The sequence below is a fragment of the Nanorana parkeri genome, unplaced genomic scaffold (assembly GCF_000935625.1).
Source record: "Nanorana parkeri isolate BGI_ZX_2015 unplaced genomic scaffold, ASM93562v1 scaffold1130, whole genome shotgun sequence".
Lineage (NCBI taxonomy): Eukaryota > Metazoa > Chordata > Amphibia > Anura > Dicroglossidae > Nanorana > Nanorana parkeri.
The window spans coordinates 155,842-179,227 of record NW_017307398.1 but is presented as its reverse complement, the minus strand read 5'-3'; the positions used below and the strand labels follow the sequence as shown (position 1 = coordinate 179,227).

Below are 23,386 nucleotides of genomic sequence, written 5' to 3'. Positions count from 1 at the left end.
TAATAATAATAATAATAATAATAATAATAACAGTACATTACCATTAACCAGTTTGTTTGTTTTTGTGTTTACATTTTTTATTTTTATTTTAGTGCTGGTTATATTGCCCATAGGATTACAAAAAAAAAGACAGTTGAAAGCTGATTCATTGCTAAGGGCAATAGGATTATTTTCTTACTGTAGATGACGCTTACAAATATCAGCCCCCTATTATTTCTTTATAGGGGACATATAGGGCTATAAAATTGAAAGCAAAAATCAGAATACATATATTTTATTTTACAGCTTTTAATAAGTAAGAAAAGGAGAAAATGTACCAATCATTTCCAATAATTCTTTTATGAAACTTCTGTATGCTATGCTGGAGTCTGTAGCTGTGCTTTCTTTTTTTTAATCAGACTGTATAAAGCCGCTCTAAAAGTTTGGAGGACGTGTGTTTTTTTTTAATTGGTTGGCTGAATTTACCCTAATCCTAAACAAGTAAAATCAATGCAACCATAAGGAGAAGTACTCTTATGGTAAATTGAATCCTTATTTCATGCCGTTTCACTCAAAAGTACACTCAGCACTCTACAAAGAAAATGGTGCACAGCTAAGGTAAACTTATAGCAGAACTAAACCGAAAAGAAAAAAAGAAATAGCAGGCAGGCTTGTTATTGCAGAAGACACATTCCATGTTTCTTCTGCAAAGAAAAAAAACACAAAACAAAAAAAAATTATCTGCCTGCTTGCAATCTTTCTTAGAATGCACACTGAGCTCAGTGTACATTCTTAGCACACATTGGTGCCAAAATGAATGAAATAATGTCATTCCCTGCCTGTCCACCAAGATGCCTCAAGACCCGACACCTGGAAAAAGCCAGGGAGAAAATGTTGATACCAGCACGGAAGCTTGTGGATGTAGCATTGCTTAAGCAGAGGTGAGCATTTGCAAACTTAAGTACCACTTTATCCCAACTGCCTTTGTGATCCACAGCTCCTCAGACAACTTGAAGTTGTCATGACCGTTTAAACGTAAACCCCCCTTGTTTCTAACTATTTAGACCAAAGCAGGCCTAATTATTTATTAGCATAAGCCCAAAGGTGCCTTCAGGCATTACAGTATATCTTCAACCTGATGCAACCATTTGTGCCCAAATCTGAGAACATTCATTGGTCAGTATGCACCTCCACGATCAAGGCTAATGTTCCCCGACTTCTCAAACTCGCATGTTTGTAGAATGAGCTGTCACCCATGTATTTTTGCAGGCTACTTAATGCATGATTTAAAAACCAAGTTAATAAAAAAGTACTGAGATAAGCTAGGACCGATATCTGCCAGTTAACGCAGATTCATTATTTACTTAATGAATAGATGAACAAAAAAAAAAAAAAAGGCCAAGGTGAGGCCACGCACAGCCCTGGTGAGACCCTGCACATCCTCCTGAGACCCCCACACAGTCCAGGTGAGCAACACAGAGTACGTAGCTTCATATTATTCTGCCTTGCTGTATAATGGATTGCTGAGATTTGCAGTCTTCTATAGCTGATGGCATTGTGCATTGTTGTGTAATGTTTTGCTGGGGTTTGGAGTTCTCTATAGCTGATGGTATTCTGCATTTCTGAATAATGTATTGCTCGGATTTGTAGTCTCTCTACAGCTTGGCGTCAGTGGCAGAGCTACCATAGGCAAAAAAGTATGTTCATTAAGGTTCTAACTCCAGTAGTATTAAAATGTGTTGATTGGTTTTTATTGAACTAATCTAATTTTACACTTTAAATTATATATCCAAAGAAAGGACCTTCTTTTTATAAGTACAGTATAAAGGCAAAACTTTCCAGGTGTAGGGGTCACATTTTAACCTAGCAGGATATCAATTATATACTAGCATGCATACATACATGTCAATTCCCAATGTTGCCAAATGTTTTTAAGGGTAAACTCTCCTATGTCAAAAGGCTCTTACTCTCAAGCATACTGAATTTCCTATGGCAGACGTTAGCCAGCTTGGAGGTTGAAACTTATTGCACTAAATGTGCAATGTAATGGTACTCGATTTTCACAGCACTGGAATGTTTACATACATACATTTATATATACTTACAAATACAACCGGACCTTTGAGGGCAACCTTAATGCCGATGCGGCTCGGAATGAATTTAAGTTAGACACCCCTGCTCTAGGCAAAACCACAGTAAGACTTTGGCACAGTTTCACTGTTCTCCCCACCTTCCTCAAAACATTGTTTACAATGACATAGATGTAGATATGGTTTTACCTAAACTGGCTTTAAAACACAACCTAAAATGAAAGAAAACTAATGATCTGTGCTAATCAGTCCTTTAAGGTTGCAATTTGTGGATACAGTATTAAAAACCAAAAAAATCCAGGATTTTTACCTACACATTCATTAATCCATCCCTCGAATTAACAAATCCTGTTCACAGAACTTTTCTTTGAGAGGACAAGATTTTGATACCAGGTACTGAGTAAACAGTACCTGGTACAGCCAGATCTCACACTGTGCATGTGGGACATCTAGCATGCACATAATTATGGGGCCGGTTTCAGGATCCATCCTTTTCCCAGTAATGCATGGTGAAAGATGGCACCTTTAGCAAGAGCGATGAGGTGCAGCACACCAAAAAAGCAGTAAGAAAGCACTTATTATTGCTAGGTTCATTGAGACCAGGCAATTAACAGTAGTAGAGTTAAAACGTTGACGCTGGTGTAAGGCTCTCTTTAAATAATGTTGGAAAAATAAACAGCAAACATACCTTGCAACTCCCAGACTTTCAAAGGCAACATCTCATTAGTGCTTTCAATCAGATGTTTTCGAAACTCCACCAAATTATCTTTCAAATCAGGATACATTTGTCTTGAAAAAAATCCAAACAGAAAATGTAATTTAAAACACACATGCAAGTGTTATGACACCAAGATATACTAAAATTGCACACAACTTGTTAGCAGAAGTCGATTTATAGTTGGTTCATGCTATGCAGAAGCAAGTCTATATAAGCATAGTTAAAAAGAAGCAACAACTATGTTTCTGCAATGGGCTTGCCAAAGTTTAGACCCAAACCCCACAGAGATGCTGTAAAACAGCTGGAAGTGAAAAGTGTTGCTTGTAAGCACATCTGAAATTTCTCCACAACAATACAAAAAAGACTGAAACAGAGTTACAGAAAAAAATTGAATAGCAGTTACTAGGGATGCACCGATACCACTTTTTTAAGGCCGAGTACGAGTACCGATACTTTTTTCCAAGTACTCGCCGATACCAATTACCGATACTTTTTCTTAAAGGGACAGGTCACATTTTTTCTAAAGCAATACAAAATCATGATTTTAGGTCAGTTTCTTAATATTATGAAGAACATGAACACTCTGTAGTGTGGCACAGCTATATCCAATTCTGCATACTTGGCTTTATAATATAAAGCCAGGTATGCAGAATTAGATACAGCTGTTCCACACTATACAATAATATATGGAGTCTGGACATGTGATAATCTATAGACGCGATGGAGGGCCTGTGTGCGGCGGATTCGAGTCCCTGAAGATGGCGGACGCGGCACAGGTACTCGTTTTATGTATCGGAGTATTTGCACGAGTACGAGTACTCATGCAAATACTCGGTATCGCGGCCGATACCGATGCTTGTATCGGTGCATCCCTAGCAGTTACTACAGCTTGAGCTAGAACAACCAGTTTTTAAGTGTAAAATGGCAAATACTTTTTTGGGCTGAGGAGAATATATTTAATAAATAAATGTAAGTTTGAAAAATGATTAAAGCAGGTACAATTCATCTTACATTAGATTCTATCTGTAGACCTGAAAACATTCTTAATGGCAAAGGAAACCAGATAGAGAGCAAACACTTTTTACAGCGCTGAAAATGATTAAAATTGTAATTTACAGTAAATGCAGCCAGTAAGTCAGCATAACATAATTTAGAGTTAAAAACAAACAGAGCATACACTACAGTCAGATATTATTCCACAATACTGCTTTGCAACATACATTTAAAGGAGAACTATGGGGTCAGGGCTTTTCCCCATAGTTCTCCTAAGGCTAACGGGAGGACACAAACTAGCGTCCTCCCTTCACCCAAAGCTCAGTATACTGCAAGCTACAGCTTGCGATATACTGAGACGCCGCACCCGGGCCGTAACCATAACATAACTGTCTGACATCTATCTAGAGGCAGAGCCAGCTGTACCCGCTCCCTCCCACGTCCGTTCTGCCAGTCCGCGTTGGAGGATCGGACAGCGGAGGGGAGGAATCCCTGCAGGGAGCCGTGAGTGACAGTCACGGCTTTCTGCAGGGACAGGATCGAGAAGTGAGCGAGCAACGGTAGGCGTTTGCTCACTTCCCGATCTATTGAGCCGACCTGTGACAGTTTCATTGTCACAGGTCGGCTAGAACTATGAGGCCGAGTGATTTTCACTCGCCTCATAGTTCTCATAAAAAATATGCATGTTTGGGAAACTTACATTAACTTGTCAAAATAAAACCCTTGAACGTCTTCATCAATTCCTTCATATGAACTTGTTGTAGAATTAGTAACTGCAAAAAAAAAATTGTAATACAAGAATTGATTACATTGCACACCTATCCTACCAGATTGCTAAAAAGACATCTGCAACATCCTATTGCTTAAACATAAAATAGATATATTGGAAAAGTAAGGAACAGAACCATTTTTTATGGCTCCGGGACATCCAAAATGGTTTTCTTGTTACGTTTGCCTTATTTGGTAAAAAATATTTGCCATGTTAATTTTAATTGAAGTACTTATCAACAGTTCCAGTCCCTGTAAATAAATTGAAGCCCAGTGGTCCTTAAAACCCCGTCTACTTGTATGCAATTACCAGTGGTAAACATATTTATTTTTATATGCGAATATGAATGAAACCTAGAATATCCATTCATTTTCATGTAGTATGTTCAAATTACTGCAGTACATATAGTATTTCTGGCTTCAGTACACACAATTTCTGGTGCAAAAATTAATTGGGCGCAAAAATGGCCATAACACAAAATAACTCTTTCTGGTCTTTCATAATGTAAACCAGTAAACAGTTGGAGAACTATGAGGTGTGATTTCCACTCATCCTCATAGTTAGAGCCTACCTGTGACAAAGAAGCTGTCACAGGTCGGCTCTATCGATCGGGAAGTGAGCACTCCCTGTACTTGTGAGCACTCGTCTCCCCGCAGTGAGCGTTGACTGACAGTCACCGATCCCTGCATTTTTTTCCCCCCCCCCCCCCCCCATCTCTCTCCGATCCTCCAGTGCTGCGTGGAGGAACAAACAGGGGAGGGGGCAGAGCCCACTATCACTCACGCAGCTGGGTGGATCTCAAGAGTTTCGTCGGGATCCTTCCCGGCTGCGGCGCTCTCAGTATATCGCGGGCAACAGTCTGCAATATACTGAGCTTTGGGTCACGGGAGGAGGTTATTATTTGTCCTCCCGTGGTCCTAAAGAGAGAAAAACACTTACCCAATAGTTCTCTTTTAATGACAGTAATAAATGTTAAACACTGTAGTTATAAAACTCCCCACCAAGTAACTACTGCAAACATAGCACACCAGAAATCCCATTCATAACTCTTCCACAGTGTATTTCTAGAGCCTAATTTATCAGTGATAAACTGGTAAGAGGTTAATAGGACATCTGTGAAGCAAATACATACACATAGTGTGTGTGTGTGTGTGTGTGTGTGTGTGTGTGTGTGTGTGTGTGTGTGTGTACACACACATATACATATACACGCGCTCCATTGTTACGAGCGCCAACAATCATCCCACGTTCAAAGGCCTGTTAAATTGCGTTGTTTACCCATATCTTCAGAAAAAAAAAATCACTTCTATTGTCGTGGTAAACAACCTGCTTCCCTATTTATAATGGTCTGGCCCTCTAGCAACTTCAGCGTAAAATTATAGCTAATTAGCCTACAAACGTCAGGTGGTCATAATAACCTGGCCACTCAGTGTATATATACACACACACATATATTGTAATGTGAATGGGTAAGCCGTATTAGTCTAGTAGACAAGATGTAAAAAAAAAAAAGTATTGCAGTAATGATACCTTTTTTATTGGACTAACATCATATTTAAAAGACAAGCTTTCAAGAGTTAACCTTTCTTCTTCAGGTCAGAAGCAATACTAATCAACATGATAGAGTTTACCACTTAAAGTAAGAGAAAGTTTTTTTGGGGGGTGAGTGGGGTGTCATAAATGTTGGAACTTGGTCAAATGTTTTCCATTTATGAGTTTTTAAAATTCCCTTTCAGTACTTTAATATTGAGGTTTTGGACTCCATCCAAAACCTCAATATTAAAGTACTGAATATATATATTCTCATTTCACCCAAAAATGCTAAACAAAATAGACTAGGAAAAGGCAGCAACAACCTTGAAAAGGACATTGATCTCTGAAACATTAGCCCAGAATGCTATGGCATTACATTCAGTGTGCTTTGCGTAGACAAGTTTGCCTACAGTAACAGTATGGTACAGAATGGTAACCTTTACTGCCACATGATCTTTATACATAATCATGTACATTTTCTCTTTCTGACTATTACTCTGTTGAGAACGGTTCTCTTCAGAATAAAACATTTTCTCTTTCGACCTTCTCAGTTTGTTAATCATAGCTCTTTCAAAGTTTTATATAAATATTAAACTATCTTTATCATCATTGAATGATACATATATACACACGCACGCACACACAGTATATATATTTACATTGATATCACACCTTCCTTTCTTACAGTATGATTTTATTTTTTCACTACAGCAGTGTAACCATTACAGCTATATTGAAAAAATTAAAAGAGGAGGAAATAAAAGAAAAGGCAATAAACAGAAATGAAAAAAAATGAAAGACGAGAGACAGCAGAGAGAAAGAAGAGAGAGCGAGGCAGGGGAGAGAGCGAGACGAGACAGCCAAAAGAGAGGGCCAGTTCACACCACAAAGTCTGCGTTCCAGAGTGTTCGGCCTCAGGGTTGGGTGGGAGGGGGCGTGGCAGTCCATTAGTGCCAGCATTGTAGTCCAGTGCAATCTGCAAAAATAGTGCTTGCAGCATTTTTGCAGATCGCACTGGACTACAATGCTGGCACTAATGTGCCTGCGTTCCGAGCGACTGCACTGCAGGCGGGGAGCTTGGCTGCGGTGCCAATGACTTCAATGCAACACCACATCCCTGAATGCAGGGAGCTGGACGGCTTGTGTTCCAGAGGTCGAGAGAGAGAGCGATCCTTGAAGAATAAATAAAAACCTGAACATTTTATTTAGATGTTTGAATCAACACCAATTGCAGCAGCTCTAATTGCAGCACATTTAAACACCAATTCCTAATTTCACGTGACTTACTGAAAGGACGCCATAATGTTTACTAATGATCTAGCGACCATGTACTCATATATCAGAGAATAAGCTCAGGTATTAAAAGCAGTACGGTATATATCTGAAGTAGGTGTGTAATTTAACTATTGTTTAATTAAAATGGTTTAACTATTGCAGCTTCAATATATCCAACTTTCCATAGTCAGCATACCTGCAGCCTGAGTATCATCCATTGCCTTATACTCTGTGTCTTTGATAGCAAGTTCTACACCATAGCCCGACAGGTTCATTTTCCTTGAACTTGGCCTCTAATATTGACAAGTATATAAAAAAAAAAAAGAAATAGAATTGTTGTTCTTTAAAAAAATTATAATACTAAAGCAAGCAGTTTATCTTAAAATGTCTTTATAGTGGGTTCCATGGTACAATTTCAAAGAATGCTATGTCTATAGAATTTTTATGTCGCCTTATGTTTCTATATCATTCCTGTTTTCCTCACACAATCCAAAATATAACTGGGAGATAGGGATGCACCTATACCGGTTCTTTGGTGTCGAGTACAGATATTTATTTTTCAGATACTAGTATCGGTGCATCCCAACTGGGAGATCAACTTGCTTCATGTGCGCACGTGTGTGTTAGACACACAGACTGTAAGCTTCTTTGGGGCCACAAACTGATGTGAACAGTTCAGTGCTCATCTAAGTGCTGTGGAATATCCAGGCACTAAAATAAAAGGAGTAGAATATCTACCAATGACATCTTCCATTAGCAAACACCAATAAAAACTTTCATTATAGACTATAGCAAGACATAAGCTAACCTTCTTAAAACGCTACCCATTTGGCTGATTTAGGGATGCATTGGCTTAAATACTTTCTGACTCGCTGGAATAAGTATGCATTACAGGAAAGTCAAATTGAATACAAACATGCTTGGATACACATTTTTTTCTGGGTTAACAACTCAGAAACACTGATACAACAGGGTCAACCTGGCAGCCAGGCTACTAGTATATTGGAAAGTAGAGTTCAGCAATGACAGTCTCAATAATTCTTCAAGGAAATGCTTCTTTTAGATGATTATCATAAGTAACACCAATCAATAATTAAATGAGGGTCATATGTGTATAACACACGTTACTTTTAATTTTTCATGTATTGAATAGAATTGGGAAAGGTTAGAACCTTTATACCCAAAACTTTTTTTTGGGTTTGGATAAAAAAAAAGGGGAAAGGTTAGAACAGTATCAAGTTTATTTTGCAATCTGTCTCCATTAGATATTGCTTCTCATGTTCTGTTCTGGGAAAATCTGCACCAGGGAAAAACACAACAATAAAAAATTGACAAAAGTTCTAGCATTTAAATAATTTAAAAAAGAAATGTACTTCTTTGTTGCTAGTAGAGAGACTTCGCTCACTTCCTGTCCTGGGGGCAAACTTTTAACAGATAGGAAGTGAAGGACTCTCTCCTTCGGCAATAATACTGAACAGGAATTGTAATCCTACTCCACTCCATCTAAAAAAAAATGTTTTGGTTTTAGATGCACTAAAAATTACAACTTACATACCTGTATGTAATGTCGGAGGACATAGATTATCTCCCCATTTTCTGCCTTTTCAATCAGCAATTTATGGAATGTAGCAAACGCTTTGGTGCCGACTTCAGCATAGAGAATGACTACTGGAGCAGTCTTAGTTAGCGTATGGAATACATGGTCTCCTTTATACAAGTAAGGTCTTGGCCTAAAAAACAGCAGTAACATTATTTGATTTTCTATACTGCACTGAGTAAACATACCCACAAATATTGACACTTAAAATTACATTCACCTCTCCAGTGCATCCTTCAAGAGTTTCTTAACCTGACTTGCCTTGCAGGTGTGACTTCCATGGATAGAGACAAATGTGCTGCAACCTTCTGGAGGAGGCTCATCAAATGCAATCTAGAATGTTAATAATTACATTTTTAACAAAATGCTTTAATTGCATTTCATCTTCAAATGATTGTGTATTTCCTGATTGAAAGCTCGCATTTGATTAATTTTGGAGAGTGCTACTGAGGCTAGAATGTTGTGTCAGGGTAAGCATAAACAAACATATGTATGTGGTAGCTTGAGAAAAAGACAATTTTAATGCATATGTATGTGCAAATATCATATAATAATCCGGTTATAGGTATGAAAGCAATTTAATGAGATAGAACATGAAGAATATTTATATAGCAGTGAATGGGACAGTCACCAAACATACACTGGCGGTGAATTATTCACTGTACATTAAAACACACTAAGTAGGAAGACTGAAGAGTTGTGCAACTTAAATAAGCCTATTTTGCCTAAGTGGAGAACTTGCCTACATTAATGAATTGTCATTTCCTGTTACATTATCTCAGTGAATAAAAAGATTCCATCTGGCTGGTATCTATAGAGAAGTTCTCCACTTTTATAGAGAACCTTTTTTCCTCAGAGGCACCTCAGGGTTCCCCATCCTGACCCTTCTCCTCTGACTGCTGGCCCAAATCTTAAAAAGCAGAACACTAGTCAAAAAAATAATAATGACTAATTAAAAAATAATAAATCAGCTTTTGCTGCAATACTCACTTAATGTGGAGCTCCCCCCACAGTACTTATTTTATGCCACTACATGTTCTCAGTCTTACAGGTTGAAGAACGACCAGCATCATTTATTCCTCTTTACTGAACCCAGGTTGTCATGGACTCACCTATGGCTGGACAGGAAAGAAGAAAGCACAGGGATGAGCTTATCTCTCTGTCACTCTGCTTTCTCCTTTTAGGATGTTCCTTGTGAGGAGTTGTCCTTGTGCTGCTTCTTCTTCTCCCTACTTGTGAATGGGAATGTAGATTAATCTTCCCTCAGCTGAGGGTATCATGCCGAGCAACATTAATCTACAGATTCTGGATGGTAATTAGATAATGTGTATGTATGGACAATCACTACCTTTGTGCATGCCGCAAGTGCTGGTAGAGCAAGCAAGAAGTAGAGGCGCATCGAAATTAAATTTTTAAAACCAAAAAATATGGAAAAAGAAAGAAAAATGTCAGGCTAGAACAGAAAAATAGTTTTTTTTTTAACCTTTTAAAAAAAAAAAAAAAAATATTGTATGTTTTATAAACTTTCTTTTATAGTTTATTTTTATTTATTACAAATTTTTTTTTACCGTACTTTAAGGAGCTTCAGGGATCCAAACAAACCCCTGATATTTCCCTTTCAGAATAGAAAAAGAGATTGAGGACAGAGTCTCTTTCTGCAGCCTATGTTATAAATGAACAGGAATCTTCTATACTGAGAGTTCCTGTTCATTTATAACATGAGGACATTGTATGTTTAATATATCCACAATCATGAATGAACAGGAAGAGAAGTAGATCACTTCCCATTCATTCATAATTGGGGACACAGTATACATACCGTGTCCTCAATTATGTACAAACACTCAGCGATCACTGACTGCTTGTACCCGCTCCCATTCCTGACTCGCTGTTACAGGAGGCTGAGCAAGCGGTGCAGAGAGGAGAGCTCGATCTCCTCTGACAGGGTACTCCTCCTCTGCAGCGCCGGCCTGGCCTGCTGTGACAGCTATCTCCGCCCCCACACTGATCGCCATCCTGATCTGTCACAGGAGGCTAAGAGGGGTGGTGCGGGAGGAGAGCCCCACCTCTTGTGACACGCCGGCCGCTCACATTGCTCTCCTCCCCCGCACCACTAGGCCTTCTCTGACAGTTTCTCTCCTCCCTGGTGGACGCTGCGCTGTCAGAGGGGACACCGAACAGCACCGAGCGGGGAGAAGAAAAACCAGGCCTGCACCGCAATTTCAGACGAAAGTTGGCACTTTTGGCATATTGACAAAAGTGCAATTTTCGGCCGATATGTTTTATCGGCCGAAATTTCGGTGCATCGCTGTCAAGAACTCATTGAAATAGTAGTTTTTATTCCAGGCTACTAGTCACTCTGCTTTGCTGCAACTATTTACACCCCCCTCCTCAACTGAACTGTGTGAGAAAACTGGTTGGGACGTTTAAATGTTAAAGACACACTAGATAAGTGCTGGGGAGAGCCTTAAGGTTTATGGCCCATTTTAAGGGTCACTAGATAGAAATACTTCTTTCCTGCTTCTCAGCTCCATCTAGTGGCCATAATGTGGTATTTACCGGAGATCACATTCGACCTTAAAAAGAAAATATACTAAGAACATTCATCTGTGCCTCCAGTCACACAGAACGAATGTCTATGGAGATTCACAGGATAAATGGCTCTGCAAACTGGTTATAAATCATATTTATGATGTATTATGATGATCTATAATACATCCAACCATTTCAAACAAGTGGGGCTTTGGGCCTCTGTGTGAAGCAAGTTTGCCATATACACATTACATGTATGTGATAAACACATATATATATATTTAATTTTAATTTATTTTTTCTCTAATGGACCTGAACTTTTACTCACAGATTTTATGCCATATTATCAAGACAGGCCTGCAATTGAGTCATGCAGTGTAAATATTCTGTATTCAAAGCAGACATAAAACTCATACTGACTCTTAGGTGGTGCCAAACCTTGTAGCTGATATATTAATTTACTTTGTCATAGGACATTTTTGTACGAAAGTAATATTGATGTCATGTTCTTTTTGGTTAGGCTTTTGTTTTGAGGTCAGGATCAATAAAGTTTTTCATTTACATTAAAACATTACATACGTTACATATGTTGTAAGAGTCAATGGCAAATACCAAAATGTACTTCTTTTTAAAGGTTCAGGTACTACAAAATGTTTGTCAGTGCTACCACACCAACAATGCCAACATCAATTTTCAGAATTTAAAAGTAAATACCCATGGGTTACCCTTAATTTGGAGCTACTATCAGCAAAATTGTCGAGTATCCAGAAATTTACATACAGGAGGGAAAGGTTAAAGCCTCTGCCAGAATTTTATTGTCACTAGGGAGATTTACTGGGACATAAAGTCTTGGTCTAAACTGTCAATGTGACAAGTTGGCTTTGTGGTTGGCAGTTATTTAATTATTGTAGGCATTTTCATAGTGCTGACAACTTACTCAGCGGTTTACATGCTGTAAATTTACATCAAGCCCTGCCCCTAAGGAGCTTGCAATCTACCACACATGGATACATACACGCACATAGGGCCAAGTTATACAATAGCCAATTATTCTACCAGCATGTCTTTGGAATATGGTAAGAAACAGGAGTACCCAAGGGAAACCCATGTAAGTACAGGGAGAACATGCCAGTAAAAAAAAAATTATAAAATAGTTACTGCAGATATGATGTAAACGTTGTAAGTCTGATGCACAACTTACAGTTTGCTGATAAAAGATTGCCAGATATCGAGCAGCTCTTTATACGGCACACAGTTCTTTAGAACAAGCCAACAACCTGCCCAGCTGTTGCCACGCAGCAGTTATACATTACAATATGAATTAACTAGAATAGCCGTTTTGAGCTTACATAGAAATGCCAAACACTTTGTGAGTACTACAAAAAAAATTCTACACTGTAACCAACATTGTGCGTTTCAACAATTAGATTCTGCGACTAGTGCATAAAAAAATCCGCATTCTTGGAATAAAAACAGATTTATTTATTAGGGTGGTGTAAAGACCAACTACAATACCTAATGAGGTAACTTGATGCAACCATTTACAGGGCTATTCAGAAAAGGGTGTAGAGTTTGGAGAAGGCAGAAGTGCACAATCTAGGACAACATAGCTGAACTGGAAAGTGAGCTGCATTGGAGCATTTGTCCAAAACAGCTATTTTGGCCAAGATTGTTCACTTCTCCTGTCTTCTCCAAACTCTTCACCCTTTTGTGAATAACCCTGCTAGATTTCAGACAGTATTTGTGACATATCAGTGTCAGTATTTAGAGCTGAACTCCAGCCTTACCTGCAGTCTTGCACAGTTGTACTGGCTCCCCTAACGCACTGTCATTGCTTACTCTGATTGCACTATACACTGCAAGCTTATCACAGTGTGCATTAGCAGCTGCAGCAAGTCTAATAGATCCCCCCTCAATTGCTAGCTGGAGAACATCCAGCATTATCTACTATCTCTTTCCTTTAAAGTTTTATTGTCCTGGTCTACCAGGGGTGGAGTTTCAATCATGGAGGTTCAGCATCACATGCGGACGCTATCTAGGGTGGCATGCATGCAAATGCAGTCTGCTTACCAACACCCACTCCTCCAAAACAACATCTACACATCAAGGCATAACTCCTCCTAAGAGATAGCTTACTAGGGCTGCCACTAATGGTTATTTTCATAATCGTTTAGTTGGGCGATAATTTTTTCGATTAAAAAAGATGATAGAAATGCCATACTTAACTTAAGAAAATAAACAAATGTAGTGTTACAAACAAAGTTTACTTCAAAATAAAGCTGCAGGCACAATTTTTTGCAATTGCACGGCATTGCAGTACCGTGCGTTCCAGTGCACATGATCACACTGTAGGTGGGAGGCGCGTTTGGGGTGCCATTAAAATGAATGACACTGCAACGCACCTCCCGCAGCAGAATTTGTCAGGCAGAAACAAAATTTTTTTTGAAATATATGTATTGTAAGCACATGGTGCTTGAATATCTTCAGCCAGGGAATGACAGCTGCCAGTGGCAAGATTCCACAGACAGCTGCTGAATGTAAATAGAGCAGGTAGTGGGCTGCTGCAATAGCCAGCCTGCTATTGGCCATTTCAAATTGCAACAGGCAATAGCAGGCTGGCTATTGCACCCGCCCACTGCTTGCTGTGCCCCCCTCCCAGTGTGGAGGAGAGAGCTAGGGGATCCAACTAATCGATAAGAATAGTTGACAACTATTCTCATTATCGATTAATTGGTTGCAACCCTACAGCTTACTACTTCATCAGGATTAAAAGAGAAATATGAGGTGAGTGGAAAACACTCAACCTCATAGTTAGAGCTGACGTGCGACAATGAAACTGTCACACGTCGGCTCAATAGATCGGGAAGTGAGCGAACACATACCGTCGCTCACTTCTCCATCCTGTCCCTACAGAGAGCTGTCACTCACAGCTCCCTGCAGGGATTTCTCTCCCCGCTCCGATCCTCTAGCGCTGACTGGAGGAACGGACGGGGGAGGGGCAGGTAGAGCAGGCTCTGCCTCTAGCTAGGCAGAGCCAGCTATCACACAGCTGGGTGGATCTCGACAGTAATGCCGGGATCCGTCCCGGCTGCGGCGGTCTCAGTATACCGCAAGCTACAGCTGAGCTTTGGGTCACGGGAGGATGCTAGTTTATGTCCTCCCGTGACCCTGAGGAGAACTATGGGGAAAAACACTTACCCCATAGTTCTCTTTTAAGGGCTCTCAAGTAGGAGTACTGAGCTGTTAGGATGTTCTCAGAAAGCTATGTACAGCATCTTGCCAGCTCCTCCCTGCCTCTTCCTGCATTGCATAGAGCAGCACAGAGACCCAGTGATGACAACATCGGGTCTTAAAAAGGGAAGGAATGAAAATGGAAAGCTTTTATTGACAAATTTAATTAGTTTGTTGGGGAGAGTAGGTTGGATAAAAACCAGGTAAGGCAAAAAAAATAAATAAAATGTAAAAATGTTTCAGGGCAGCACTCTAAAATGCTGGAAATCAATCTAGATGGAACATGTACATGACCAAACATTACTATTTACACATTTGTAGGCTGAGTGTCTAGAGTTAAAAGCTTTTGCTCACAGTTATTTGGTAATCAAGGATACAACATAAAAGTACAGTGTGGGTTTCCTTGCTGCATTTTCAAAGAATACCAAAAGTCCTCCCTTCACATATACAGGACAGAAATGTGATGTTCTGAAACAGATGAACTGTAAAACACAAATTTCTAGTGTGTGGCAAAGAGACAAGTAGTCTGTAGCCAGCAAAGTTTTGCTTGATCCTTGGCTGCTGAACATCACTGAATGTGTAGTGCAAGGATACATCATGTCCATTACATGACAACAATACACGGCTAGATAAAATGACCGGACATAGGACAAGGACAGAGGAAAATCCAGAATAATAAAATAATGGGAGAAAGCTGGAAGAAATATAGCTACTGGAATAAGGAATAAACATATACAAGAAAAAACATATGCAATAGAACAGAAATGAAATCACTGAATTTCATAAAGAATAAGTAAAGAGTAAGAGTGAGGGTTTAGAAAAACAATGAAAGTCACATGTATATGGATAAATCATAAAGTTATCAAAGAAGAACTCTAAAAAAAATTATTAAAGGCCGCGACACACTGTAGGCGAAGCAGCGCGTAGCGGTGGCGCGCTGCCTTTGCGTGCAGTGTGTCTCAGTTGGCGAGAGCTCGCGGAGCTGAGCGTGCCGAGATGAACAATTTCAACTTCAGCCAATCGGCTCGTGCGTATAAACCGGCGCGACGGGATGCGCCGTCTGGCCGGTTGTTAAGCACGAGCCAATTGGCTGAAGGTGCAGTCAATCATCTGACTGCACGCAAAGCTCCGTGCCGGATAGCTTTGCTTCGCTCTGCACGGCTTCGCGTGCAGTGTGTCACGGCCTTGACCCGTGCAGTGAGGCTACCCTCACACTGCAAGGGTTAACTTCTCATGTTTGTCTAGGGACTAAAATAAATAAAAAAAAATGATGCTCATCCACTCCTCGGAGCTAGCCGGCTGCCACAGCATTCCCACCAACTTGTCTCCTCCTACGCTGCAGCGAATGTATGTCCTTCAGCGTCCTTAGATCCTATATACAGTGGGGGGAATTTATCAAAACTGGAGCAGACAAAATCTGGAGCAGTTGCCCATGGCAACCAATCAGCACCTGTCTTTAGTTTGCTCAGGTACAATTTGAAAAGGAGACAGAGAAGCTCATTGATTGCAGTGCAAATCTGCTCCAGATTTTGTCTGCTCCAGTTTTGATAAATTCCTCCCAGTGTATTAAACATGATGACTTAAGGATCCTTCGATTGCTGCAGTGGAGGGGGAGCGAGGCTGAAAGGACTGGTCTAAGAGCAAGCTGTCTGAGAGGATTGAGTGAGTATAACTTTTTTTCTTTCAGCACCTAGACAAAAACAAGCAGTTAACCCTTGCAGTGCAGTGGTAGCTCCACTGCAAGAATGAATAAAAGTTTCTTAGAACAGACCAATTCAAGGTACATGTTTATAGCAAGAAATGAGAAGCACATATCAATCAAGCTTTACCAGTAGTAGAAGAATAACAAGATAGATTACCTGTTGAAACATCTGAACAGTGGGAGAGTATGCCCTTATGGAAAAGGCAAATTTCAGCAACGTGAGCTGAAGGTCTGACAGAAACTGGCCAGCTTTCTTAAGTATTAGGCTGTAATAGGAGTGTTCAGAGTCTGAAAAATACAAATAGAAATGATAAACAAAACACTCATAAATGTGATCTTGTATATTAACCACTTGAAGTCCGCGGTGTTAAACCCCCTTCCTGCCAGGCCATTTTTAAGTATTCAGCACTGCGATACTTTGACTGACATTTATTGTCATGCAACACTGTACTGAAATTAATTTTATACCCTTTTTTGGGGACAGATAGAGCTTTCTTTTGGTGATATTTATTCACCACTGGGGTTATTTTTTTACTAACTTTAAAAATGACCAAACATTTTTTACAAAAAACTGTTTCTCCTATATTAAATTCTAAAACATTTATTATTAATTGGTTTGGTAAAATATAAAAGGCGGGGTCACATCGGGTAAAAGGACACCAAACATGTCAAGCCTTATTATATTGCGCGCGCGGAACCTCAAAAAACTACAATACCAAAAATTGGCTATAGGCGACGCTTTAAAACTTTTCACCGCTCATCAGTTTAGTGTTATCAGTTATTGATGGCCCTACAATTATTGCACTCACATATGTAACATGTGTAGCGCAATTGTCGTTTTTGCACGCTGGCGCATCAAACATGTATTTACATTTATATGTGCGTAAAAGTGGGGGTGGGTACTTTTGGTCTTTTTTTTTTACTTTTTTATGTGACTTTTATGTTTTTTTTACACTTATTGTTATTGCTATCACATAAGGGGATAACAATCCCCTTATATAATAGCAAAGGCACACCGACAGGTCTTTATGGAGACATTAGGAGTCTCTAAAACCTCTAATATCACCTGGGGACCCCAAAAGAAGCTGATGAAGCAGAGATCTGCTTCATCAGCTTCTTCTCTGGCTATAGCAGCCAGATGACTGGCAGGTGAATGCGGAAGTGATGCAATACACATCACTTCTGCATTCACAGTACGGAGGGAGTCAGCAAGGAGAAAGATGCTGACCTCCCTACCAGCCAATGGGACTTTGCTGTCCGTCCGCTTTTTTCACAACGGGCAGTTGGTGCGTGACCACACACAGCAGTCTGTTCTTCTCTACGCTCACCCGAACTGCACGTTCGTGCGGGTGTCCGTACTCGTACACTGACAGGATGGATCCTGTCTGCGTCCGAGCAAACTCTTCCATCCGGCGTCACTTGATCACCCAAGACTGAACAAATGAATTGAGGGATTTTCTTCTTTAACATTTATAATAGTTACAGCAATAACATTGAACGACTGCGTGTCATAAATATTATAGTTTTAGCAAATAGATTTCATTTTTAACAAATCGACAGGAATATGTAAATGTATACATGCACATTAATGACAGGACACTGCCTGTAATGAGAAAGGTAGCCTCTGTCACCTTACAGTCCCTAAGATTCATCCGTGATCTTAGGTTTGCATTTGGCGTAGGCTTAGGCCTGATGCACATGGACTGAAAAACGACACTTAGATCTGTAGTGTTTTCAGGGTCTTTAATGCCTATGAATGCAGTTCTACAATATCCAATGTGTCCATGCACATTATAATACAGTAAACTCTGATACCCGGTATTCAACTAACCAGAACTCTCATGTAACCAGAAAAAAAATCCCCCGTCTACTCACTGATCTGTGGCATGTATTATCCTGGAAATGATTGCGCATCTATTTGTCTTAATTTGCTTTTGATTACTGCATTTCAATATCAATATGAAGTCAATACAGAGTTTATGTTATTGTATAGTATGGGGTATGGCATAAGTTGGACCTCTTTTTAATAATAACTCTCAAACAACCAGAAACCACGTTTATCCAGAATCTACCAATCCCTGTGGATGCCAGATAACGGGGAGTTTACTCTATTTAGATCCATAAGATAGATAAGCATTCAGGGACATAAAAAAATACCCCAAACCTGCATTCGTGGAGAAGGGTACTTGTGTAATTTGCACGCGCATATGAGTGTACTTGTGTAAATTCATTCTAGTGGCTAGAATAAATGAATATTCTAGGTACTGGAATTAATTTATGCGCGTACACTTCTAAATGCTGTATGCGTCATTACACAAATTTTTCATGCTGGATCTTGTTGACAGCAAGATCCATGGTAGATATGAGTATTTAATTACGCCCATGTACATGAGCCCTAAAACTGAACAAGTGGCTAATCAAAACAAATATAACAGGGACAGGTAGGGGACAGCATACGTTTGCAGGTCACGCTTGCTTTAGCAGAAAGCCTCACCTCAGAAACCTGCAAGGAGGTCTCCTCCTTGAAGATAATTTGCCATAATTAATATTATCCCATCTAATTAGTGCCAATCCAGGAAGTAGTCATGTCCCAAATCAAGTCCCAGACAGTTCTTAGGGCCCCTTTCACACCACATCAAGTGCGTTCCGGTTCGGTTTGTGGCTGTAACCAACTGGATTGGATAGAGCAACCCTCCATGCGTTCTGGTGTGGGAGGGGGTGTTGCGGTACGCCCAGCATTTTTTTATTCTGCGTTTGTGCGTGTTTTCACGTGTGCTGATGCAGAGCAAGGACGTGCATCTTTCTGGCTGCGTTTAGGTTGCCATTAGAAATTAAAGGCACCGCAAGCGCACTTGGCCACATTTCTGTAAACGTGCACATAATGAACGCTTTAGCGCGCATTTACGGAACACACAGGTGTGAATACGGCATAAGGGAAGGTTATAGTCCCTGTCAGATTTTTTTATAAGTCATCGGTGTCCCATTGGGGAGATTTCCCTTTACTTCCAGTCTGATAGCCACAGGAAGAAGCAAGAGGAAATCCCTCCAATGTGAAGAAATCCCTGGTGGTCAGCAGGTTCCCAGAGCAAGTGTCCCCATTGGAAGATTTCATAACAATATGGTATTTTCTTTCACTTTCAGTAATAACAGTTACCAGGAAAAATAAAGAGGTCACTCTCCCTAACAGGGACACAAACAACAATAAAGCCCTGAGAGAGGTTCTAATCCCTCTCCACTCCATCCAAAACTAAGAGGAAAACTTTTGACTTCAGCTGCCCTTTAAGTAGCCAGTAACCTACAATAATCTCTTTAGACCCCCAGAAATCAAAGTCCAGTACGAGTTCTGGTAGAACTGCACCGCCACACGAGTCCAGTACCAGTTCTGGTAAAACTGCACCACCACACGAGTCCAGTACCAGTTCTAGTAATACTGCACCGCCACACGAGTCCAGTACCAGTTCTGGTAAAACTGCACCGCCACACGAGTCCAGTACCAGTTCTAGTAAAACTGCACCTCCACACGAGTCCAGTACCAGTTCTGGTAAAACTGCACCGCCACACGAGTCCAGTACCAGTTCTGGTAAAACTGCACCGCCACACGAGTCCAGTACCAGTTCTGGTAAAACTGCTGGTGTCAGCACGATATCCCACAAATATTTGCTCCTAATAAGCTGATAATTATTTAAATTACCTTTGTTTTTATAAATAGTCATCTCTTGCACGGTTCCCAAAAACTGCCAAAACTTATCATTTCCTTCCTCTGCAATAAACTCGCTGGAAAGAGGAAAAAGAAAAGCAAGAATCTTCAGAAATAATGAATATCAGCTTTCATTGACATGTCACATAAACCATAAATTAGACATACGGTAAAGGAAAACAGCCTGCAAAGAGTTAAGCAAAGATTCTGGTATTTCAATGCTGCCTGTCACATTGCTGTGAAGGGATAAAAGATAACAGTTATATGATGAATTAGTAACACTGTAAACACTGAGGGCTGACAGCAGTTTGTAGAAACAAATAAAGCACTTCTACACAAAACAGTTTTGTATTGTTTCTGTTCCATGGTGACTTGACAAATCAAGATGGGAATACACTGTGCAAATTTCGGCTGGTTCTCAAAATTCGCATAGTGGGTGCTGCTGTCAGCATACTTCCGCCCGGCTGATCGAAGTAGCAGGTTGGAAAATTCTCAGCCGAATGGAGCTAGCAGCCAATCAGCTGCAAGGGTATTCTGACAGCAGCCAACAGAAATAGAAACAGCAGGAGATTCTGTCAACCACACTTGAAAGCGTTGATAGAGAAATAGGTTATATTTTCTTTGTTGAGCAGACAGTTTTAACAAAGAAAATATAACTGTGTGTACTCGGCTTAACAGACTGCAAATTGTTGTAGAGTCACATAGGTCCCATTCATACCCAAGTAATTTGCAGCATCACCAGAAGCGCTTTAACACTTAAGACCAGGTTTTGCATTATATTCAGTGGTGCCAGGGCACACCGTCACTTAAAGTGACACTGAACTCAGGAGTTAAATCTTAAAAATCCATCCAGGTACCTTAACTATTCACAAACATGTAACTTATTTGTGTATCACTCGGCTGTAGATCCTCAAATCATCTCTGAATTGGTGCTGACACTGTCCTTCCTTCTGGAGGGTGGCTACTTTTCTTCCCCATGGTCCCTGTGTGTGTTGTAATATAGCCACTGCCCCAAGCTCGCTCCTGTGATGGACTACAATCCATGTTTAGTTTACTAATTTGTACGTTAGATTGTAGTCCATCACAGGAGTGAACTTGGAGTGGTGACTACTTTACAACACACACAGGCACCATGGGGAACAAAGTTAGCCGCCTTCCAGAAGGAAGGACAGTGTCAGCATGAAGTCAGAGATGATTTGACAATCTACAGCCGAGTGATACACAAATAAGATACATTTTTGTTAATAATTAAAAAGGTACTTGAGTGTATTTTTAAGATTGAACTCCTGAGTTTAGTGCCACTTTAAAGCTTGTCCCCCAAAAAAACTACACAAGCTTCTTTTGTGGCAGAGTTGCTCTTTTCGGCTCCAGTAGATTTTAATAAGATGATCGTCCTACTCCTGCAGGTGGCGATATACCCTACCATTCAGGATCTACGATCTGTTGCCCTGTGTCCTTCAATGAACGGGAGAGAAATGCATGTTTGTAATGCTTTTTTTGCCTAGTAACTAGATTTCCATTGGATTAAAAAAAAAAAAAATGAAAGACAGCTCAAGCCTAAAAACAAACTCAAAAACATGCAAAATTTCCTGTGTAAACGCTTAGAAAAAAAACCCCACATCTTAAAGACATTCAAAGACTCTCAGCTCACATGGGAAAGGGGCCTTACAGTGGATAATGCTGATTTCATCACAATGCAGCCAACAAACAGTAGCAGGTTTACTAACACCCAAAATTAGTATATATTGTTTCTGTCTCTCTGCTACAAGCCAGCAATGAATTATACAAAAGGCACAATCGGTAGCTACCTGTGGCCCCAGACATTAGGGGAGCCCCATCATATTTAGCTTTACACTTTAGACTTTGGTTTTTCTGACGGTGATGAGCCATTGCAGCCTTACTACTGCTCTCAATAAAAGGGGATATCAAATGATCCGACACAACACATATACACAGTACCTGCCCATGGAAGCATTGTTTTAGTATCATCTACCACCATCATACGTGTCACTTACAAAGTGTATACTGCCGAATAGGATTTCATTTACAATTCAATCAATGCACCTGAAAATCTGCAAAAAATCAATGTGAGAAGCAAAACACAAAAACCTGTATCTACTGATTATACACTTAAGCTGGTCATACCATATACAATCTGATTGGACAATCTCCTTTAGGATGATGAAAACTATGTAATATGAGGACCACTATATACAATCCAATCAGACAGGTCCTTGCATGCCTTAGTTGGTGGTAGATCTAAAAGAAATGTTTAGTGTATGGTCAGCTTAATAGACTCCTAACAGATTCCTCCATCCATGCTAAACATTGCGGGTGGAGGAATCCTACAATTGTATTCTGATAGCCAGCACCCGCAGCTGTCAGAGTTCCCCGGACAGCGATTGGCTGTACTCACTGCTCGCCCAACAATTTTTGACACTCGGGCCGGTGGGGCTACCCATTGTTCATACATTCCTTTCAATTGAGGGAAATTCTAATAACGTATGGATAGCTTTGGTGCTTGTTTCCAATGGCAACAAAAAGCAGATCTCTCACGCTTTTTCTATCCTTAAACGTCCAAAAAACAACTTTTACAACCACGATCATGGAAAAGTTTGGCATGGTACGCAGAGAGGCATCAAAAACCAATAACACGCAGTGCGGCGTTCAAGAACAGCAATGTAGAAAATCGCTCCCAAGTCCCAACCCAAGGCTGGTGACTCATTAATGACGAAAAAAGCGTGAGGAGCGTTCACTATGCGCTGAATCTGCATCACCACTGGAGACAAGCTGTTTTCCATGATCCAATTAAAGTGGTGGGGGGCCATGAAGTGAAAGAAGCCGTGGTTAGAATGGGCACAATAGAACATGCAAGGCACACAGCATCTAATGCTATACATTGACAATGGCAGAGATGACTACCATTCAGTGACAGTCGTTTACCACACCTGGCCTCCAGCAATAACGGGCTCTCTGGCCACTTGGCAGCCAGGCTTGTTGTCACTCCCTTGGCTGCAGCCTGTGTAATGATACAGGAGAGGAGGAGGAGAGCGCAGTGCAGGGCAGACATGGCAGCTACAGGCTGGAAGAAGGGCTGCTCGGTCAGTGCACTATGCCCACAATGCCCGCACACTACACACAGCCCAGCCTCCGTCCCCGGCACAGCGCACTGATCCCGCTCTGTACAGGATACTCAGCATCCAGCCGCTTCCGGGAACCCCAGACTGGTGTGCAAGACCCTCGCCGCGTGACGTCAGCTCGAGGGCTGCT

General features: G+C 40.5%; 1 protein-coding gene across 1 annotated transcript in view; it reads right to left on the bottom strand.

Annotated features, from left to right (window-relative positions):
* The window catches only part of UGGT2 (UDP-glucose glycoprotein glucosyltransferase 2), a 214,568-nt gene extending 191,392 nt beyond the window's left edge, over positions 1 to 23,176 (bottom strand). Inside the window, 8 exon segments of the mRNA XM_018568049.1 lie at positions 2,758 to 2,858; positions 4,481 to 4,553; positions 7,554 to 7,650; positions 8,913 to 9,087; positions 9,175 to 9,287; positions 16,577 to 16,707; positions 20,111 to 20,193; positions 23,065 to 23,176. Of these exon segments, the coding sequence (XP_018423551.1) occupies positions 2,758 to 2,858; positions 4,481 to 4,553; positions 7,554 to 7,650; positions 8,913 to 9,087; positions 9,175 to 9,287; positions 16,577 to 16,707; positions 20,111 to 20,132 (712 nt within the window). The 5' untranslated portion in view covers positions 20,133 to 20,193; positions 23,065 to 23,176.
* Between the last annotated feature and the right edge of the window lie 210 nt (positions 23,177 to 23,386).